General features: G+C 34.0%; 2 protein-coding genes and 1 long non-coding RNA gene across 5 annotated transcripts; 1 reads left to right on the forward strand and 2 right to left on the reverse strand.

The window, feature by feature from the left end:
- Window positions 1-4,446: 4,446 nt before the first annotated feature.
- On the reverse strand, window positions 4,447-6,843 carry LOC127899181 (uncharacterized). 3 transcript variants are annotated; one of them, XR_008051133.1, is made up of 6 exons: window positions 6,462-6,843; window positions 6,311-6,379; window positions 6,093-6,226; window positions 5,336-5,428; window positions 4,858-4,985; window positions 4,447-4,751 (listed from the first exon to the last, which is right to left on the reverse strand). It is a non-coding gene; the product is annotated as an uncharacterized LOC127899181 (long non-coding RNA). The 3 variants fall into 3 exon arrangements; XR_008051132.1 differs by having other exon boundaries at window positions 4,848-4,985; XR_008051134.1 differs by having other exon boundaries at window positions 4,848-4,985; window positions 6,041-6,226.
- A 4,198-nt stretch (window positions 6,844-11,041) lies between these two features.
- LOC102627013 (phenylcoumaran benzylic ether reductase Pyrc5-like) lies at window positions 11,042-13,818 on the forward strand. The gene is made up of 5 exons (XM_052432405.1): window positions 11,042-11,872; window positions 11,990-12,124; window positions 12,229-12,472; window positions 13,236-13,439; window positions 13,535-13,818. The coding sequence occupies exons 1-5, from the start codon at window positions 11,690-11,692 to the stop codon at window positions 13,699-13,701; spliced, it is 933 nt and encodes a 310-aa protein (XP_052288365.1). The 5' UTR covers window positions 11,042-11,689; the 3' UTR covers window positions 13,702-13,818.
- Window positions 13,819-14,383: 565 nt separating this feature from the next.
- On the reverse strand, window positions 14,384-20,526 carry LOC102627301 (adoMet-dependent rRNA methyltransferase spb1). Its single transcript, XM_006487146.4, has 11 exons — window positions 19,989-20,526; window positions 19,664-19,711; window positions 19,394-19,549; window positions 19,231-19,277; window positions 18,743-18,899; window positions 18,585-18,646; window positions 18,214-18,409; window positions 17,362-17,451; window positions 16,728-16,867; window positions 16,514-16,640; window positions 14,384-15,657 (listed from the first exon to the last, which is right to left on the reverse strand). The coding sequence occupies exons 1-11, from the start codon at window positions 20,460-20,462 to the stop codon at window positions 14,656-14,658; spliced, it is 2,499 nt and encodes an 832-aa protein (XP_006487209.2). The 5' UTR covers window positions 20,463-20,526; the 3' UTR covers window positions 14,384-14,655.
- Window positions 20,527-20,528: the final 2 nt, after the last annotated feature.

The following is a 20,528-nucleotide window of genomic DNA, read 5'->3' on the forward strand; positions in this document are numbered from 1 at the left end:
AAATTATTGTTTTGACTTAGTTATCCTTAGTGCAAGCGAGACATTGGTAAAGCATGTGCTACATTGGTAATTAATTAATAAAGCATGTCAAATCTGATGCATAGACATTGATAAAAGAGATAAGTATATAGTTTCAAAAAGCTAGTACATATATCTATCATCTATATAGTATTAGAAATATGCATTGTCATCTTATTGAAAATCTAAAGAATCAATTGTTATCCGAAACAATTTTAGAAAAATATTATATTTCATCTCAAATATTTCATGTAATATAGCATTTTTTTTTCAATATACAGATTAGTAATACTATGTGGATGCAAGTTCCCTAAGATAGGATTTATGAAAGTTATTAATTTATTACAATGTGAAGTTTATTCTTATTTATAACTACTCCAAAAGAGGAACAAAATTATTTATGATTATAGGACATCATTCCTAGAGAGAGTATCACTATAGATGGGTTTTACTATAATTTTATACTGAGAAAAGAAAGTGTGATCCTAATAAATCACCATCCACTAGTGCTATAATAAATTAAGCTTTACAAAGAAGAAGAAAGATCACAATGTGAAGGCAACAAGAATCATGACAAAATGAGAAAAAAGAAAGGCCACATAAGCCACATGGGAAACCGAGATTTTATAACACAACCTAATTGCAGAAAGCATAGGCGAAAAACACGAACTTGATTGCATACACACACACAATTTGACCAAAAAAAACAACCACATGCCTTTGATAGTTGGTCCTCTTGGGCATAGGCTTTTTTCGCACGTTTCGTTGCATTGTTCTTCCTCCCTTCTTGGCCACATAGTTTCTGTAAGCTTGATCAAGAAATTCCTCCAATTGTCCATCATATCAAATACCAGAAATACGTCACATGATCACAAAGGCACAAGTTGATAGATATATTTGTCAAGTTAATGCGACAGAAGATATAGATAGAAAAGAATTTATGCGTTCGTCATCGAATCAATGTCAATTGACAAGTGCTCTTGAGTGTCTCCATCGGGTCTTTCATCTTCACTGTCCTCCGCAGCAGCATTCTCGGGTTTGGCTACAATGCCGTTGGCATTGTACCCGGCACCATGCCGGGCTCTCAAAAAGAGAGCCCGGCTGTCTTTGGCTGCCCTTTGGCAGCCAAAGACTTGGTGCGACCGGTTAACAAACCGGTTGCACCATATTTTTTAAAAAAAATATATTAAAAATACAATATAAAAATAAAAGAAATTAAATAAAATGTCAAAAATAGTTTTTTATAATATAATTGATAGCAAAAGATAAAGAAATTAAATAATATAATAGAAACCCTATAATACAATATAATATAATTAAATAGAATGGCAAAAAATAAAGAAATTGAAAATGAAAAAAAATAGTATTTCAGATTTAACATCAGTTGTTGCATGTCCGACGTCTCGATTGCATGTTTGACGTAAGATGTTGCATGTGTTAAATAAAGCCAAAATAAAGAATATTCTGGAATATTCTCGTCCATTTCATGTTTGACGTCGAAGTTGCGAACTTTACGTGATAAGTTGCATATTTCACGTGAAGTGTTGCAAGTTTCATGTTTAACATCAGTTGTTGCATATTCGGCGGTTGGATTTCATGTTTGACGTAAGATATTGCATGTGTTAAATAAAGCCAAAATAAAGAATATTCCAGAATATTCTCATCCGTTTCATGTTTGACCTCGAAATTGTGAACTTTATGTGATAAGTTGCATATTTCGCGTGAAGTGTTGCAAGTTTCATGTTTAACATCAGTTGTTGCATGTCCGACATCTCAATTGCATGTTTGACGTAAGATATTGCATGTGTTGAATAAAGCCAAAATAAATAATATTCCATAATATTTTCGTCCATTTCATGTTTGGCGTCCAAGTTACGAACTTTACGTGATAAGTTGCATATTTCGCGTGAAGTATTGCAAGTTTCATGTTTAACGTTAGTTGTTGCATGTCGGACGTAATGGTTGCATATTTGACGTTAGATGTTGCATATTTTGAATAAAGCCAAAATAAAGAATATTCCCGAATATTCTCACATGTTTCATGTTTGTTGTCGAAGTTGCGAACTTTACGTGATAAGTTGCATATTTCGCGTGAAGTGTTGCAAGTTTCATGTTTAACGTCAGTTGTTGCATGTCCGACGTCTCGATTGCATGTTTGACGTAAGATGTTGCATGTGTTGAATAAAGCCAAAATAAAGAATATTCCGGAATATTCTCGTCCATTTCATGTTTGACGTCGAAGTTGCGAACTGTACGTGATAAGTTGCATATTTCGCGTAAAGTATTGCAAGTTTCATGTTTAACGTCAGTTGTTGCATGTCCGACGTCTTGATTGCATGTTTGACGTAAGATGTTGCATGTGTTGAATAAAGCCAAAATAAAGAATATTCCGGAATATTCTCGTCTATTTCATGTTTGACGTCCAAGTTGCGAACTTTACGTGATAAGTTGCATATTTCGCATGAAGTGTTGCAAGTTTCATGTTTAACGTCAGTTGTTGCATGTCTGACGTCTCGATTGCATGTTTGACGTAAGATGTTGCATGTGTTGAATAAAGCCAAAATAAAGAATATTCCGAAATATTCTCGTCCGTTTCATGTTTGACGTCCAAGTTGCGAACTTTACATGATAAGTTGCATATTTCGCGTGAAGTGTTGCAAGTTTCATGTTTAACATCAGTTGTTGCATATCCGACGTCTCGATTGCATGTTTGACGTAAGATGTTGCATGTGTTGAATAAAGCCAAAATAAAGAATATTCTGGAATATTCTCGTCCGTTTCATGTTTGACGTCCAAGTTGCGAACTTTACGTGATAAGTTGATAAGTTGCATATTTCGCGTGAAGTGTTGCAAGTTTCATGTTTAACGTCAGTTGTTGCATGTCGGACATAACGGTTGCATGTTTAACGTTAGATGTTGCATGTCTTGAATAAAGCCAAAATAAAGAATATTCCCGAATATTCTCACATGTTTCATGTTTGTCGTCGAAGTTGCGAACTTTACGTGATAAGTTGCATATTTCACGTGAAGTGTTGCAAGTTTCATGTTTAACGTCAGTTGTTGCATGTCGGATGTTACGGTTGCATGACGTTAGATGTTGCATGTCCGAAATAAAGCCAAAATAAAAAATATTTCCGAATATTTTTTAGAGTAATTCTAGAAATAACAATTAGCCGTTATCAGATAACGGTTGACCGTTATCTTCCAGAATCAAATTAGCAGTTACACTTATTTTTAGAAGATAATGGTGAACCGTCATCAAATAACGGCTCATCGTTATCGTCCAGAATCATTTTCGACGATAACGGTGAACCGATTTTGGATAACGGCTAACCGTTATCTTCCATAATCATTCCGGAGGGATATGGATGTGAATTATGTTCACCCATACTTTGGTCTTGGACGGTTGATATGAATGTGAATATTTGATAATCCATATATTATGTGATCAATTTATTGCTAATATGGATATGAAATATTTTATCTCATATTTGATGTTATTAATTTATTAATTGTAATATGGATGGGAATTTTATTAACCCAAAGGCTAAATATGAGTATTCCATAGAATAATTGCAAGTTACATTTTCTATCAAGCATTTGACAAATATTTAATTTTCTATCAAGCTGTTTAATATAAAAAAAATATCAAACACTTCTATTCATAACTAAATACAAAATAATAGTGCATTTCAAAATTCCTTGACAATTAAAATGATAATTTATAAGTAAACTTATTTTTAATATTTTTTAATTATTAATTAAGTTTAATTAAGCCAATCTGTTAAGTTTTAATTTTTTTTTATTAACTAAGTTTAATTAAGCCAATCTATTAAGAAACAAATATGGAATTGTTGCCTTAGCGTTAAAATTATTTGGTAATTCAAGTTATTATTGTTTGATACTCCAAGTAATAATTTATCAATCTAACTATTATTTGAACTATTTATTTTGTAATTTGTTTAATTTTTCAAGCGAAAACTAACTACGATGACAATTTTATATTACCAAACAACAAAAATGTTTAGTTCCATTGGTAATTTTTTAATTTTTTATTCTGCATAAAGGGTAAAATTCATTGTTGCAATTTTCTAAGGAAAGAGTCTCTTATAATTGAATTAAGCTCATAAAAGGAATGCGTATTGATAAAAACTATAGATTATATAACTAAATTGCAAAAGTTAAATTGGGCAAGACAAGTAAGTTTAATAGTATCAAGGAAGCAATCAAAACTAGCAACACATATATGGCATGTGCATTAGTTTAGCATTATTAATATCTAAATTGATAGCAAATACCCAAAATAAGATCACATTTTCTTCGGCTAAGAATAGCTTTTTCCAAACTATAAAATGGATACCCTAAAATAAGTGCTTATTTTGACATAATCAAGCAATAAATTGTAAAAACGTACAAATATATCATAGCTGGAATTAAAGAAGCCATAACAAGAATATTCCCCGCAGATAACTCATCTAGGGAAGAGATTGTTTATGATATAAAATTTTAGTGGTACCAATCAGATTAATAAGCATGAGCATTGACAAAAGCATCAATTTACGATAAAAACCTAATGCCTAACTGGAGTAGATTCATCTAACACACTAAAATGCCTATAAAATTGTCAAAATCCATCATTCACATGTGGAGTTGCAGGAAGCTTTAGCATGTCATGTTGGCTATTGAGCTTGGCAACATCAATGGGAGTCTTGCGATCCATGTTCTGTAGAGTTCTGTGGTAACAAAAGATAATATAGTAGAAAGAATTAATCATATAGCATTTTATAAAATAGAGACGAGAGTTAAAACAATATTGGGTGTTGGCTTACACAGCAGCACCTTTCTTCAACAGAGGGGCTACACATTCCTTCTAGTCATAATTAGCTGCATAATGTACGACAGTACTTGTTCTTATCCACAACATCCACATTTGCTCCAGCCTTAAGTAGGAGTTGAGCACACTCCACCTAAAGCATTCAAGTGCATTTGATTAACTCCATGTCATAAACTTGGCCAATTTGCCAAGGAAGTTTTCATTAAAAAAAACTAACTAGAAAGTGGTCCTAAGTATCCCTAGGAGATGAACAATTGATGCCATAAACCATATAAGTTAGCTCAAACTGTCACTAGAAAGCCCCAGTTAGCACAAATACTAGTTTTCCATTGGCTTTATTAGCACTTCCTCAACTAAGTAACCAAAAACACAAAACGTTAAGTAATATTTAATTCTATCCAAATCATACGCCCTACCTTTAAAACTCAAACAAAAAGGAACAAGAAAAATAAGTAAGAATGGGTAAAGCTTAGATTGTTTTACCTCACCATATCCGCAGGCAAAATGCAACGTTGTCCTTCCTTCTAAATCTTCCTCATCCTTATTAGCACTGGCTGCTAGTTTATATTTCATACCCTAATTGAAGAGCAGTAAGAAAAAAATTAAACTTTTAGCAAGATACTAGAAAAAAGTACATTGCATCAAATGTATACACTAAATCAACTTCAATAGCGCTAGCACAACATAAAACTAGAAACAAGAATTTCTGTTAAATAATAGTGACAAAAAAATTTGCAAATTTTTGTTTTGGTTGATTGAATAAGCAGAACATGTTCTTTTTCCACACCAAGCTGCATTGCATAAAAGAAAAAGAAAAAGAACATTAGGGAATCAGTAAATCCAATATTTTGAAAAGAACTTAGAGATTTGGCCTCCATATACTCTTGAATAGCCTTGCAAGATGCATAAGATTAGTTCACATCCAGTCCCAATTCAGGCACAATATAATAACTACACCCAATTAAACAAATTAAAAAGCAAAATCACAAAAAATAAAGAATAATGCTAGTGATATACAAAATACCAGTCATTAAATAATAATTTCACCTCTCCTTGATGATAAATATTAAAAACTGATGGATGTCGTTAGGACTCAAATAAGAATCACTCAGAAACAAACAAAAATCTTGAGAACGCAAGTGAGGAAATGCAAAATGATAAAAAATAATAGAAAAAACGAGGACTTACTAGTTAGCATCAAAACACTAGGTCCTTTACATGACGAGAACAGAGGAGTTACCTCGAGCCACACTGCTCTTCCTGCAACTCATCCGCGTTGCTCTTCCTGTCCTAGAATGACTCCAAACATAAACCTCAACTCTTTTTTTGGTTTCATTCCAGGATACACCATTGCATAGATTTTTAAAGATTGCTCTGCAACACCAAAATAATTAACTCAAAATTCACAACCAAAAAAAAAAAAAAAAGCCGGACCCAGAACAATTGGTAAGTTCTTACCAAATTATTGAGCGCCCATCTTTAGTATTCCTAGCAAAGAGTGTAGAGCTCAAAACAAGCAAACAACACCTATAACCAACAAGAAAAAATTAGGGTACCCATAGAAAAATAACACTTAAAAACCAAACCTCAAAAAATCAACCAAAAAAACTTGTTTTGAGGGTTTTCGATGGCAGCTTGGGGCAGCTCACGGGGCAATGATTCCGACCAAAGCCAGGACGACGACAGTAAAGGCTAAAGAACTAATGTTGTAGACAACAGTGCAACGAAGGTAACGGTGGACGGTTGGAAAAGAAGCAGCGGACACGATACTGGCTCTGCCTCTCTCTAGCTCTCATGTACAAACCAAATACCTGGGTAGATGGATCCGATTGGTTGATTAGTGTGAGAGAGACGGCGGATTTGATCTTAGATGATGAGTGAAAAAATCGGGATGAGAGAAACTATGAATTTGAAAGAGAGATGAGATTTTATGGATTTCTTTTTTGAGAGAGCAAAGAAATCGGATTGAGGTGAGAGAAAATTGTGGGATTTTTTTTTGAGGGAACTGGTTTACCAAGTAACCCATTTATTTCTATTTTTAATATAAATTTAATCTCAACCGTTGGATTCAATCTAATTGAATCCAACGGTTTTTATCCAATTCCGGCATGGTGCCGGGGCTTTAATGCCCGGCATTGTAGCATTAGCCTTCTCATCATCATCAATATATATATTCAACAATAGCAAGATCTTTTTGCCCCTAAATCGATCATTCAAGTTCATAAAAGAATGAGATACTAGCCTTAAACCACATTTTGAATTGGACAAAAGTAATAAATCAAAATTGCAACTAATATAAAAATTAAACTTTTGTCATTACCGTCCAATGGGAAAATTGTCCTACCCAGCCTTTTGTCTTGTATCTTGATGTCAAATACACTACAGTTGATGAGTACCTCAGTCAGTTTGCGTAACCCTTCTCTGTTGAGCTGTAGCTTGCAGGATCTTGGGAAATAAATAATTGGCTTGTTGCCATCTTTGGTTTGTATATGTGAACATTATGGCTGTTGGCCTTACTTTCTTTTAGTTTTCGATGGAATTTGTAACACCATATTTTGTCCGCTATGTCAGTACACCAGTAATTAAATAAAGTAGCCCCATGTGCTTGATCTAAAAATAATTATAAAGTCACCATTTGGTTGATCTAAAAATAATTATAAAGTCACAAACACAGAGAAATTAATAGTAATTCATAAGTATTAGACTATGTTACAAATAATATAACATATATTAAATTTATTAGTCGTCACTCATGACAACTCAATTGTTTCATATATTGTAATTCTTTAATTTTCAATAACAATATATGTTTCATAAGATTTAAAATGTTATGACTCATTTCATAATATTTTTTAACTAAATTGAAATTCTGCAACAAAAAAATTAAAAAGAATGAACTTGGTGGTATTACGCTTAAAATATTGTTTCTTGTTGTGAACCAAAAACAAGCCAATATTACGCTTACGTCATCTTACTCTACGGTAAAACTTATTTATAATCATAACCGTAAGACTAAATTAATTTTATTACTGTGAGAGTTTATAATTTAGTAGAGATCTAATTACAAAAATTATTATTTTGATTAAATTTTTTTTTAGCGCGAGTGATATAGGGATAAAATATGCACTATATTGATAACTAATTAATGTAGCATGTTAAATTCAATGTACTAGCAATGATGAAAGTGATAGGCATAGTTTGAAAAAATTAGTACATATATCTTTATAGTGGTGGAATTATGTTAAACCATCTTGAAAGTCTAAAGAATAAATGATTGTCCCAAATAATTTTAGAAAAATATTTTACTCCATCTTAAAACTTTAACATAAACAAGCATATATTTTTTACAATATATCGATAATTATTACTATTAAAGGCAAGTTTCTTAAAGTCAAATTTAGAAAAATTATAACTTATTATAATGTAGAGTTTATTTTTATATATAATTGTTAGACTTGACAATTGATTGGGTCGTGTTCAGGCCATGCCAAGCCCTAGCATGACTCTATGACTAAAATGAAGGGCTCTAATGTTTAAAAAGTCCGACCCTTCAAACTAAGGAACAACTTGACTTTAAAAAATTTTTAATATCTTTTTTAAGAATATGGCTCCTATTCTTCATTCTTTAGTATTATTGTTGTTGTTGTTGTTCCTTTTTTTGGTTGATTTGTTTGTAAGGAATTTAATAAATTATTTTTTTATTTAACTTTAACAACAATAGAACATGTAACAATCTAACCAAATTAACAGATTAACCAAGCAACAGGTAAATAAATAAAATAGAAAATTAATACGAAATAGAGACAAATATCTCTAAAGTGTAGTTGTGACCATCTATGTGGTGTATGTGTGTTTTAATAATATTTTTTATTTTAAAAATTAATTTAAAGATCAAGAGTTGGGTTATAACTTTCTGATAAAGCCTTAATTCTAACCTAAATATAATTAGGTCCTGATTCCTTAAGCCCTATCCCAACGTTTAACCCTTTAAATTTGAACAGAAACCCTTAAAATTAAGATTGGAACAATCAGGCTGAGGGTCGAATCTAACTTTTTTGTCATCCTAATAATTACCCTAAATTAAAATCAATTTTTTTATAAATTATATAAAAATTATTCTTATGCTGAGTAACAATATACGACCCATTAAGAAATGAACCTAGACGCATTAGGGCTTTTATCCACAAACAAAATTTCAAAAGCCACTTAGACTTCACAAGCATTTTAGTCCATTTAATCAAACGTAAAAATACAAGTACCAGCTGGTTAGCTTATGTTGTGAAAAATTGTAATTTGTAAGCGCACAAATCTAAAAATAAAATAGTGGTAACGAGGTCGAATCTATAGAAATTATTATAAATTGAAAAGTTTAATTTAAATCTAAAATTAATATTAATCCTAGCTTAGTTGAGCGAATTGAGTTTTTAAGAGAAATTAAACTAATTAAACTAAGAAAACAATTAAAGCAAAGAAGAATTCAATAAGACAAAAATTACCAAAGTTTCATAATCCACCACTATTCAACTAGTAATTATCTAATTGCTAATTAATCTCTAATTTTAGAGTGACAACTCGAAATCAATCTGTGTCATCTCATGAATATAACAATTAAGCCCAATTAAAATTAATTTTTTGTAGGTTCTTTTTCTGCTTAATAATATGATATTTAAGCATCTCATGTAAACATATTAAATAACAAATAGTCAAAGTTTTCCTAAGTACTTTGTGTAAATAATTGAATGAAAGACAGAGAATAAAAAATAATCATATATCAACTTTATAGATTCGAGCATAAATTTAGTCAGATATTAATCCTAACAATCAATAATTCATGCCAGAATTTGTAAAAAGATTTAATAATAACCAACTAAACATGTGAAACAAGAACCATAAACATTAAAGCACATATGTAAGAAATTAATTAAATAAAAAGATAATTATTTTATTGAATATGGTTTCATCCTTAATCATAGTATAAGAAAATTAGCTAGACATACTTGAATTGTGAGTAATAAAAATAAAAAATAAATCAGTCATGGGAATATTGGAGCTCTGCTGTGGCTCTCGCCCTTTTCTTCTCTCTGTCTTGCGACTGCTGCTCTTGCAAAAGCCAAAGTTTTGTTTTCTTTTTAGGGAAATTATTATTTGTATACCCTTAGTTTACTTCATTATCAAAAATACTATAACACTTTAAGGGTGTATCAATCATCCACCCTAAGTTGACAAAATATATCAGCTGACCACCAAACCGTTAGTTTTCGTTTAAATATGATGACGTCAGAAGGGTAATTTGATCTTTTCATATGATATAAGTGGTAATTTAAGGGTATACAAGTGATAAAAAGAGAATTTAAGGGTATACAAGTGATAATTTTTAAGGGTAAAATCGTCAATTCACTGTAACTCCGTTAACTTTCAAACGACAACTAACGGTTTGGTGGTCGGTTGATACATTTTGTCAACTAAGGGTGGACGATTGATATACCCTCAAAGTGTTATAATATTTTTGATAACAAAGCAAATATAAGGTATATAAATGATAATTTCCCTTCTTTTTATAATCTCCAAAAATGGGCCACCAACCTTTTCAATTCTAAAACCGAAAGGCTTGGCCTTTTTAATTTGTTTTGTTCTCACTCATGTGCTCACCACTTGGAATTGTAATCAACCCATTTAATTTGGCAAATATTTCTCATGTCATTTAGCTATTAATTCGGCCAATGGATTTAATTGTTTTTTTTTTTGGGCTTTATCACCATGGCAACGAGCATAAATAATCTTAAACTCTCTTTAGTTTTGATCCCTTTAAGTACATATTATTTCCAATCTTCAAAATCATGTTCAATAAAATAAATTAATTAACTAAAAATAACAAATAAAACTAACTAACAAACATATAATAAAGAATAAAATATATAGATAAATTATGTCCATCAACTTACACGCTTCCTATACAAGGCACCGGTAGGGATGGCAAGATAATCCGGACCGGGTTGAATCCACACTGGATGTATATATTTATTCGGATCCAGTTTTGGTTTTCTTAAACCCGGACTTATCTAGGTCCGGTTTCGAGTTCACCTGAACCCAAATTTCCGAAACTCGGACCAAGATTTTTTGTTTTAAATATTATTTAATTAAAATTTTAAATTGTTATTTATAAGTATAAAAGCAAAAAAAAAATGAGAAACAACAAACCCTACATTTCCTACAGCCGCTGCTTCCTCATGTTCATTCCCTAAAATTCAGCAAATGAATTCAAAATCAACATCGCCCCAATTCATCATCATCCATCAATCATCAGCAACGCAATATCGCTGCCCAGTTCATCATCATCCATCAATCATCAGCATCACAATATCGCGACAATGGCTGCACTTCTCTGCAAGTTTCAATTTCTACCTTATGTGTTAAAATTAAATTTATTTTGAGATTTGGGCTCATGGAATCATGTGGCTTTTTTTTGTTTATTTAATTTTCCCATCTTCCTCATCCTCCACTATCTTCGCAAGATCCCATGAGTTCTATTTGTTTCTACAATTACCAAAGAGCCTAAATTGGTATGTTTGAATTTTTTTTTTTAATTTCAGGCATATATCTGAGTTTAAAACCCGCAATCTGAAAATTTGGATTTTTCCGAGTTTAACCCGGACCGAACCCAGAACTAAAAAATCCGAATTTATATGCGGATCCGATAATTAAAATTGTCATGCGGATCTGAAACCGAAACCGAAAAGACTAAACACGGACCCGGATTTTGTCATCCCAAGCCACCGGTATCATTTTATTAAATAATAATAATAAACTCTCCGGAATTGAACTGAACGAGTTTCAGAAATGGCATCGAAAAGCAAGATTCTATCCATCGGCGGGACAGGGTATATCGGTAAATTCATCGTGGAAGCAAGCGTGAAAGCCGGCCACCCGACGCTCGTGCTCGTGAGGGAATCCACAGTCTCTGGTCCTTCCAAAACTCAGCTCCTCGACCACTTCAAAAACCTCGGCGTCAATTTCGTCGTCGTGAGTTATCATTTTTTTTTTTAATTCCATAATTTCGACACGTGGCAGTTAGCATCTACTTAAAAGACTTAGTATTTTTTTTTTTAAATTTTATTGGGTGCCGTTATTATTATGCAGGGAGATGTTTTGAATCACGAGAGTTTGGTGAAGGCGATAAAACAAGTGGACGTGGTGATATCGACAGTCGGTCACGCTTTATTAGCCGATCAGGTCAAGATTATTGCTGCCATTAAAGAAGCCGGTAACGTTACGGTAAAACATAATTAATATCATTAATATAATTAAATTAATTAATTACAAACCAATAGCATGAACGCAGTTAATTAATTGATGTTTGTAAATTATTTATAATTCAGAGATTCTTCCCATCAGAATTTGGAAATGATGTTGACCGAGCCCATGGCGCCGTAGAGCCAGCAAAATCAGTGTACTACGACGTAAAGGCGAGAATTCGCCGAGCCGTTGAGGCAGAAGGCATTCCGTACACTTACGTAGAATCTTATTGTTTTGATGGCTACTTCCTCCCCAATTTGTTACAGCCTGGGGCCGCTGCCCCCCCGAGGGATAAGGTTGTCATCTTAGGCGATGGAAATCCAAAAGGTAACATAATTTAGTTAAAGCTCATTTTTTATCCAACCATTTGTTGATTAAAAACTTAAAATATTTGTACTAGATTTGTTGAAAATATTGCGGTTAAAACCTTCGTTTTTTTTTTTTAATATCATCCCTGTACTAAATGAATCCTAAGTAATCAATGTAGATATTAAGATAAGTTTTAGGTGATTATTAGATACTTTAGCTCCTGAATTGCCACGTCATGGCTGCCACACAAACGGGAGAAATTTTAGAATATTTTAAATGTATTACAACTAATTAATGCATGAATGACATGTGTAGTTGATTTTAATACAACCACCACTTTCATGATGGTTTTTCAAAATAAATACACATATATCGTGACATTATTTGCTTGTTGTATGATTGACATGGTACCTCTGATGTATTTCTCCACAAACGGAGCTTAACTTATGGTCTAATTGGTACTACTATTAGGGAGCACCTGTATCCTTAACTTTTAAGCCAAGGTGATTTTATCCAACGGTTGTTTGATTAAAAACTTATAATACGCTTATTAGTTTTGTCAAAAATATTACAATTAAAGATTTTTTCTTTCCTCCCTAAGACCCTAATACTAAATGAACCCTATGTAGTCAACTTAGATGTCAAGATAGAGTTCTAAGTGATTACCAGATACTGAACTGCCACATCATGGCTGGCACACAACAATTTCAAACAGAGTCTAAATAACTTCATTGCAAAATAGTTAAATGAATCTAACTTAGTTTCGTCATTTGATTTTCAGCTGTTTATAACAAGGAAGATGATATTGCAACCTACACTATCAAAGCGGTTGATGATCCGAGAACCTTGAACAAAAACCTTTACATTCAGCCTCCTGGTAATATTTACTCATTCAATGATCTTGTGTCTCTGTGGGAGAGAAAGATTGGCAAAACCCTCGAAAGGGAGTATGTTTCAGAGGAGCAGCTCCTAAAGAATATTCAAGGTTAGTTAAAACTCTCTCTTTTAAATGTCATTTAAGAGAGCCATAAATTCTGTGCCGTAAATGTTATTGATCCTGTCTTCTCCAAAATGCTGCAGAAGCTGCACCTCCACAAAATGTGATATTATCAATTTATCACTCTGTTTTCATGAACGGAGTTCAAACCAACTTCGAGATTGAACCATCGTTTGGAGTTGAAGCCTCGCAGCTTTTTCCTGATGTCAAGTACACTACAGTTGATGAGTACCTCAATCAGTTTGTGTAACCCTTCTCTGTTTCCAGCTGCAGCTTGCAGGATCTTGGACTCTTGGTAAATAAATAATTGGCTTGTTGCAATCTTTGGTTTTTAATGGAAAAAATTATGGTGGCTGGCCTTACTTTCTTCTGGTTGTCCGTCGAATTTGTAAGACCATGTTATGATATAGGTTCTACAGCCGCTAAACGAATGTGCAACTGCGCGCTAGATTAAGTCATTATGAAATAATTATAGTCATAAATTCATCTAAAGGCGAAAATTAAACTAATTTATCACTAATTGTCATGTCAAATTATTTTTATGGATGATATAATGCTATGAACCCACTTTATGGGTGTGAGAGTAAAAGTCGAACCGCAAGATAATAAACAATTTGGTATTATTATTTTCTTTTTGAAAATTAATTATAGTTTTTGAAAAGTGTTATAAGATTATTAGTACTCATTTTCCTAACCTTTTATCTTTTAAAAATCACATAAAATTAAAATTAAAGTGAAATAAACAATTGTTTTTTTTTTAATTAAAAAAAGTATTATATTTTAGAAATTAAATAAAAGATAACATTTTAAAGAGTTGGATAATCCTCCATCCACACTAAAGATCTAGTACACTTGAGAACAAATTTAACGAATACATGATTACTAACATCTTGGAATTTAAAAAACAAAATCTCGTTATGTGCGTGAACCAGTTCCAAGATAAAAGAGTAGATTATTGGAAAGAGGGCAGATACGCCGTAACCCTACAAGAAGACCAATAACATTCTACACTTCCTAAATGAGCCTGCAACAATTAACTCGTGATTCATTACACTTTTTCTTTAAGTTGATGCGGTACATTATAACGGTCGTGCACAAATGAAACAAAAGAAACCAAAAATGAAGTAACATTGACAAAGGAATTAAAAAAATGACCAAAATCTTTTTGAACTTTGCCAGTTCAGCCATGCATGCCCATCTCTGTTCACTTGTTTCCTTTCTTTCCTTTCTTTGACGAAGCCTTCACAGATCCTTTACCTTTGCGCGCCTTGCCAATATTCCCCTTCTTCGAACCACCTTTTCTGGCCTTGCCAGATCCATGTGTCCTTGAATCCTTTTTCATTCGTGGATCAACAAGAACCTTCCCCTTTCCAGCCCTCACTTGAACTCCCTTCTTCGCAACCACATATTCCTTTTTAGGCCTTTTGGGTACAGCTGACTTGTATAATTGTTCAATTTGCTTCCTCTTTGAGCGATCAGAGATGTCTGCTTGGTCTGATATGACATTCGCCTTCTTGCGAACCTTCTCAAGCTTTCGCATGGCAACCCGCTTCTTTCGGGCTTTGGCCTCAGCCACCTTCTTAGCAGGTCGGGCATCAATTTCTTTGAATTGTGCTTTCATTGCAGCAATCTCCTCCTTGGTAACAGGCCTAATTGCTTGCCGATGCCTCCTTTCCTCTTCTAAAAACCAGTCTGGCAAGCCATCATCATCAAACATGTACCTATTGTAAACATCATCCAGAATCTGCTCCCTTTGCTTTTTCCTTAGCATCTTCTTTGCACAAGCCAATATCTCAGCTTTTGTATCAACCTCTTCATCTTCTGATTCATCAGAGGATGAGTCGTCACTGGAATCCGCGCCTGGAGCAGGGACTATCTCAAAATCACCTTCCACCTCTGACACTTGGTTGTGCGTGCTCTTAGGACCTGCAGCATCATTTGCCATCTTCTGCTTGGACTTTTCTGGGATAGAATGCTTTTCCGCCTGTTTATCCACCTGCGTTTCATCTTCACTGCCCAATTTCCCCAAATCTCCATTTTGTACAGCTTCCGCAAAAATTTCCTGACTAAACCACTTATTTGTAATTTCCTCTTGTGTTGGCCTTATACCATCATCAAGTGGTACCATGAGAGGATTTGCATCTAGATCACCCTGATCTTTGTCTGAATCATAACTAGTATGCATAGTGTCTTCATCCTCATCACCCTGCACAGCAAAAACAAAATACTTAATGTTGCATATACGGTAAAATCTCTCTATAGTCATTGTTGGGACTAAACTAATTTTACTACTATGAAGATGTTATAACTTGATACAAGTTACAAAAATTATTGTTTCAACTTAGTTATACTTAGTGCAAGCAGGACATAGGTAAAGCATGTGCTGCATTGATAATTAATTAATGAAGCATGTCAAATTTAATGTATATACATCGTTAAAAGAGATATAACATATAGTTTCAAAAAACTAGTACATATATCCATCTATGTAGTGTTGAGAATATGCGAAGTCATTTTATTGAAAATCTAAAGAATAAATCATTGTCCCAAACAACTTTAGAAAAATATTATATTTCATCTTAAATCTTTCATGTAACATATTTTTTTGCAATATACAGATTAGTAATACTATGTGGAGGCAAGTTCCTTAAGCCTAGATCTATAAAAGTTATTAACTTATTACTATGTGAAGTTTATTCTTATTTATAACTGGCCCAAATTGGGACTAAATTTTTTTATGACTATATGGACATTTTTCCTACAGAGAGTATCGGTACAGAGAAGTTTTACAGTAATTCTATACTAATAAAAGAAAGTGTGATCCTAATAAATCACCATCGACCAGTGCTACAATGAATTTACAAAGAAGAAGAAGGATTACAATGTGAAGGCAACAAGAATCATGACAAAGTGAGAAAAAGAGAGGCCACATAAGCCACAAGGGAAACTGAGATTTTATACTCCCCCAAGTCCTAACACAACCTAATTGCAAAAAGCATAGGAGAAAAACACGTGCTTGACTGCAAACATACACACACAATTCGACCACGAAGACCACATACCTCTGAGAGTTGGTCCTCTTGGGCATAGGCTTTTTTCGCACGTTTTCGTTGCATTGTACTTCCTCCCCTTTTAGCCACATAGTTTTCATAAGCTTGATCAAGAACCTCCTCCAATTGTTCATCATACCTAACACCAGAGATATGTCATAAGATCACAAAGTCATAAGTTGGCGTCAAGTTAATGCGACAGAAGATAAAGGTAGAAAAGAATTACTTTCTGCGTTCTTCATCAGAGTCAATGTCACTGGACACATGCTCTTGAGTGTCTCTATTGGGTCTTTCGTCTTCACTGTCCTCAGCAGCAGCATTCACATCATCATCATCATATTCAACAGCAGCAAGATCTTTTTTCCCCTAAATATCGATCATTCAAGTTCATACAAGAATGAGATATTAACCTTAGACCACACTGTTGAATTCGATAAAAGTAATTAATTAAAACTGCAACTAATATAAAAATTAAACTTCTGTCATTACCATCCAATGGGAAAATTGTCCTACCCAGCCATTTTTCTTTTCTGACCATGCAATTCACCCCGCCCAACCCCAGGCACAAACTCAAATTAAACTAGTCCCCTCCAAAGTTGGTATGAGGGGGATTCCAATACCACCTATTTCCACCTCAAAAATCCTGATCAACCGGGCTTATCCCACTCAAACATTAAAATCACAACAGGGAAGGGCTTTGAATTTCATAACCCAATTACATAGTGTAGAATAATAATACAATTTACAATCCCATCAATGGGTTTGACTTTGACAAATAATGTATGCAAAACTGAAATATGGTTTCTCTCCAAATAGCAAAGATCACAGGAAAAGGCAAAAAGAAAGAAGTGGAAGTATACCTTAATGGAAGAAAGAGAAAATAATTCGTGATCAGTATAATCATCTTGCATAACGTCTATTTGCATCCCAGTTGCCCTCCGTGCCTTGTCCTGGTATATCCAAAGACAAAAACAAGAAGTCAATAAAAAAATGCATGCCAACAAAAGGCATTAATGATGAGAATGCCATCACTCAAACTAAAAAAGCAGAAGTGAACATATCCCAATTGTCTCCTCTCTCCTCCAATATGAAACATGAAAACCATTCTTCGATACTTCTGTGAGAAGTGGATTTCAGTGCCAAATATTTATGGGTTTCGATTCTCTTTTTTTTTTTTGCTTGACGTAAATGGAAACACATTGAAGTTGTTCCTAAAATCTACATAATATAGGAAGGAAAACTTGTTCAAGCATAGAAAAGATGCTACACTAAACCGATGGGAAGGCAGGCTGCTAATATTTATAAGAATTCTACTAAAGAAACTTGATAACTTTCCAGATTTTCAATTTCCTCTTCATATTTATGTACATATTTCAATCCTCCACTTAAGTAAACAAATAAAGAAACAGAGAGATCCTTAGGCTAAAAATTAAGCAGAATGTATAGGTACTCCCCTAAAATAACTATGAGTTATCCTTTTGAGGGCTTCTTTTTACTTTTCTTGTAATTCATGTCAACTTTGGGAGTGCTCTAGTAAATTTATCGCAAGTCTCTTTGCACATCTGGGATTACCCTTGCACAATTTCTCTCTACATTATTGATTACCATATATATTGATCAAACTTCACGTCTTCCAAAATTCCGAAAATGTGTAAATTTAATTCTGTATGTGCATAAAGGAAAAATGGGGAGAGGGAAACAAGGCAGCCAACCTTAGCCCTTTTTTTCGCTAGAAGCTTCTTTTCACGTTTCTTTCGCTGATCCATGGCATATTTCAATTCCTCCATTTCATTGAGTACTCTGTTATCTGCATCCTCCTCATTTTCGCCTTCAGTAGGAGCAGAAGCAGAAGCAGGCACGGTAGCCTTTTCTGCAGAAGAAAAGGCCTTCTTTATTTGCATTCGCCACCTTCATGACAGAACAGACATTTAAAACAAGCTTACTACCCTTTTTATAGGCCTATATATTAATACCAACTGTTATATTTATTGACAAGCATTTGCACAAACCAAAATTGACGTTTTCCTTCATGTCTCAAAGTTCTTACTAGTTATACAATAAATAAAGGGTATATATAACTTACTTCAATAGATGCTTGAAGTCTTGCTTTCCCAAAACACGCAAATCATCACAAAGAGCTTTAACCTGGACAGCACATAGGTTCATATTAGTTAAACCTTCTGTAGAAGACCAAAACAAGGTTAAATACAGAATAGGATCAGGATAATAATGATAAATGACCTCTTCTGTTGTCAATTCGTGATCCTTGATTGCTGAACAAGCCGGATCCCCAAATGTTATGGAAGTAACTGAACCAAGAATCTCAAGAGGATTATTGGACCAAATGAAATCAGTAGCCAAAGAAACTTTCCTCAAAGTCGTGTCTCCATCTTCATAACTGTAATATGACTTTAGTTAGCAATAGCCATCGTGTAGTTGCACAGTTATAAATATACACAAAAACATTCAGTAAGGACAATAACCAGTAAATTCCTTTGTTTTAATTAGTTTTTCTCAGAGTAATCTGAAAAGATCAGCAAGTAGAATGTTGCTTGCTGACCACATATCCTCATGACACATTGAGATCCATCGCCAGTTCATATGAGAAAGAACAAAAAGCTTGTTCTATTTATAAATTCAATTGTTTGGAATTCCAATAGGTTTCTTCACATTGCCACGTGAAGAATTTCTGAAACTAATAAGTCCATCAAAAAAGAAAAGGAGCTTACCCATCACGATGTCTCTTTTGCTTTGTTCCTCTGAGTACATCCACCACCTATACAACAAGAATTTATATAAACAAGTTTATAATTAAATACCAATTCATTAAAAAAGAGAAAATATTTTGAGTAACCCACGAGTCATTTTTTTATGAATTTCCCATATCATTACCTTACGCGGTTCAACAGATCCCTGAAACAGATACTTCACATCAAGAAGACGTGGATCGATCTTTGCAGGAGCCTTGTATTTTATACCCAAAAGATATATCTCAGCAGATGCGGAACGACTAGCAGCAGGTTTATCCACCTCAACCTTTTCAAATAACTGCACACCAAAACCTAATTTCAGAACAAACTGGCTCCAGCCAATATTACCCACAGCAAATCAAAAAGAAGAGAGGGGGGGGGGGGGGGGGGGGGGAGAGGGAGGGGGAATCACCTGCTTGAGACAGTAGAGGACAGAACTATAATCCTGTGACCTGAAAACCTAATCCAAAAGAACAAATAAACATTCAGCACCAGTGTCAACAATTTATGGTTACAATATGAATCCATTTCCCAATCAAAGAAACAAAATATAATCATATACAAAAAAACAGAACACATTGCCTATGCAACTATTGGTATAGACATCTAAGTAATTTTTTTTCCACATTAGCCCATCTTTTATAATAAACCAACACAACATATAGCATCATAAACGCAAATAAACGAGACAAAATAACCCAAAAGAGAATTATTTTAAAAAAGAACAGCACACATACTTTAGTAACAAAGGTTCCTTTAGGAGCCAAGAACTGCGTAGCCAGCTTTACAGAATCAATGACCAAAGCGTTCTGACTCATGGCCTCCTGAGCCCAAGCACCACCAACATTAGGCGACCCATCATGCAAAACCAAGTCAAAAGCCCTAACCCCATGCTCCTCCATCACCTTCTTCACTCTAGCCCTACACTCGGGCTTCGTTATATCTTGCTCAAGCGATACGGCTCCTCGAATGGGGGCGATCGGGACCAAGTCAAGACCCAGAACGAGGCTCCCTACCGGGACCCGCTGCACTGCCACCTGCATCCACCCACCTGGAGCGGCGCAGAGGTCGAGCACGGCGTGCGATGAGCGTAAGAAGGAGAATTTGGAATCGAGCTGGACGAGTTTCCATGAAGCTCGAGATCTGTAGCCGTGTTCTTTCGCTAAACGGTAATATTTATCCAAACGATGCTTCCCCTTTACTTTACCCATTGATTTTTTTTTTCCTCTCTTTCAATGAGTTTCCGGGTTTTTGAGTGAACGAGAAACAGAGTTGTG

The sequence above is a fragment of the Citrus sinensis genome, chromosome 8 (genome assembly GCF_022201045.2).
Source record: "Citrus sinensis cultivar Valencia sweet orange chromosome 8, DVS_A1.0, whole genome shotgun sequence".
Classification (NCBI taxonomy): Eukaryota; Viridiplantae; Streptophyta; class Magnoliopsida; order Sapindales; family Rutaceae; genus Citrus; species Citrus sinensis.

Excerpts from the sequence above, each read along its gene's own strand:
- LOC102627013 (XM_052432405.1), top strand. The coding sequence starts at position 11,690 with ATGGCATCGAAAAGCAAGATTCTATCCATCGGCGGGACAGGGTATATC. Across the intron at positions 12,125-12,228 it reads AAGAAGCCGGTAACGTTACG|AGATTCTTCCCATCAGAATT; the intron begins GTAAAACATAAT and ends TTTATAATTCAG. Across the intron at positions 12,473-13,235 it reads AGGCGATGGAAATCCAAAAG|CTGTTTATAACAAGGAAGAT; the intron begins GTAACATAATTT and ends TTTGATTTTCAG.
- LOC102627301 (XM_006487146.4), bottom strand. The coding sequence starts at position 20,462 with ATGGGTAAAGTAAAGGGGAAGCATCGTTTGGATAAATATTACCGTTTA. Across the intron at positions 19,278-19,393 it reads GATCTGTTGAACCGCGTAAG|GTGGTGGATGTACTCAGAGG; the intron begins GTAATGATATGG and ends CTTGTTGTATAG. Across the intron at positions 18,900-19,230 it reads CAAAAGAGACATCGTGATGG|TTATGAAGATGGAGACACGA; the intron begins GTAAGCTCCTTT and ends GTCATATTACAG.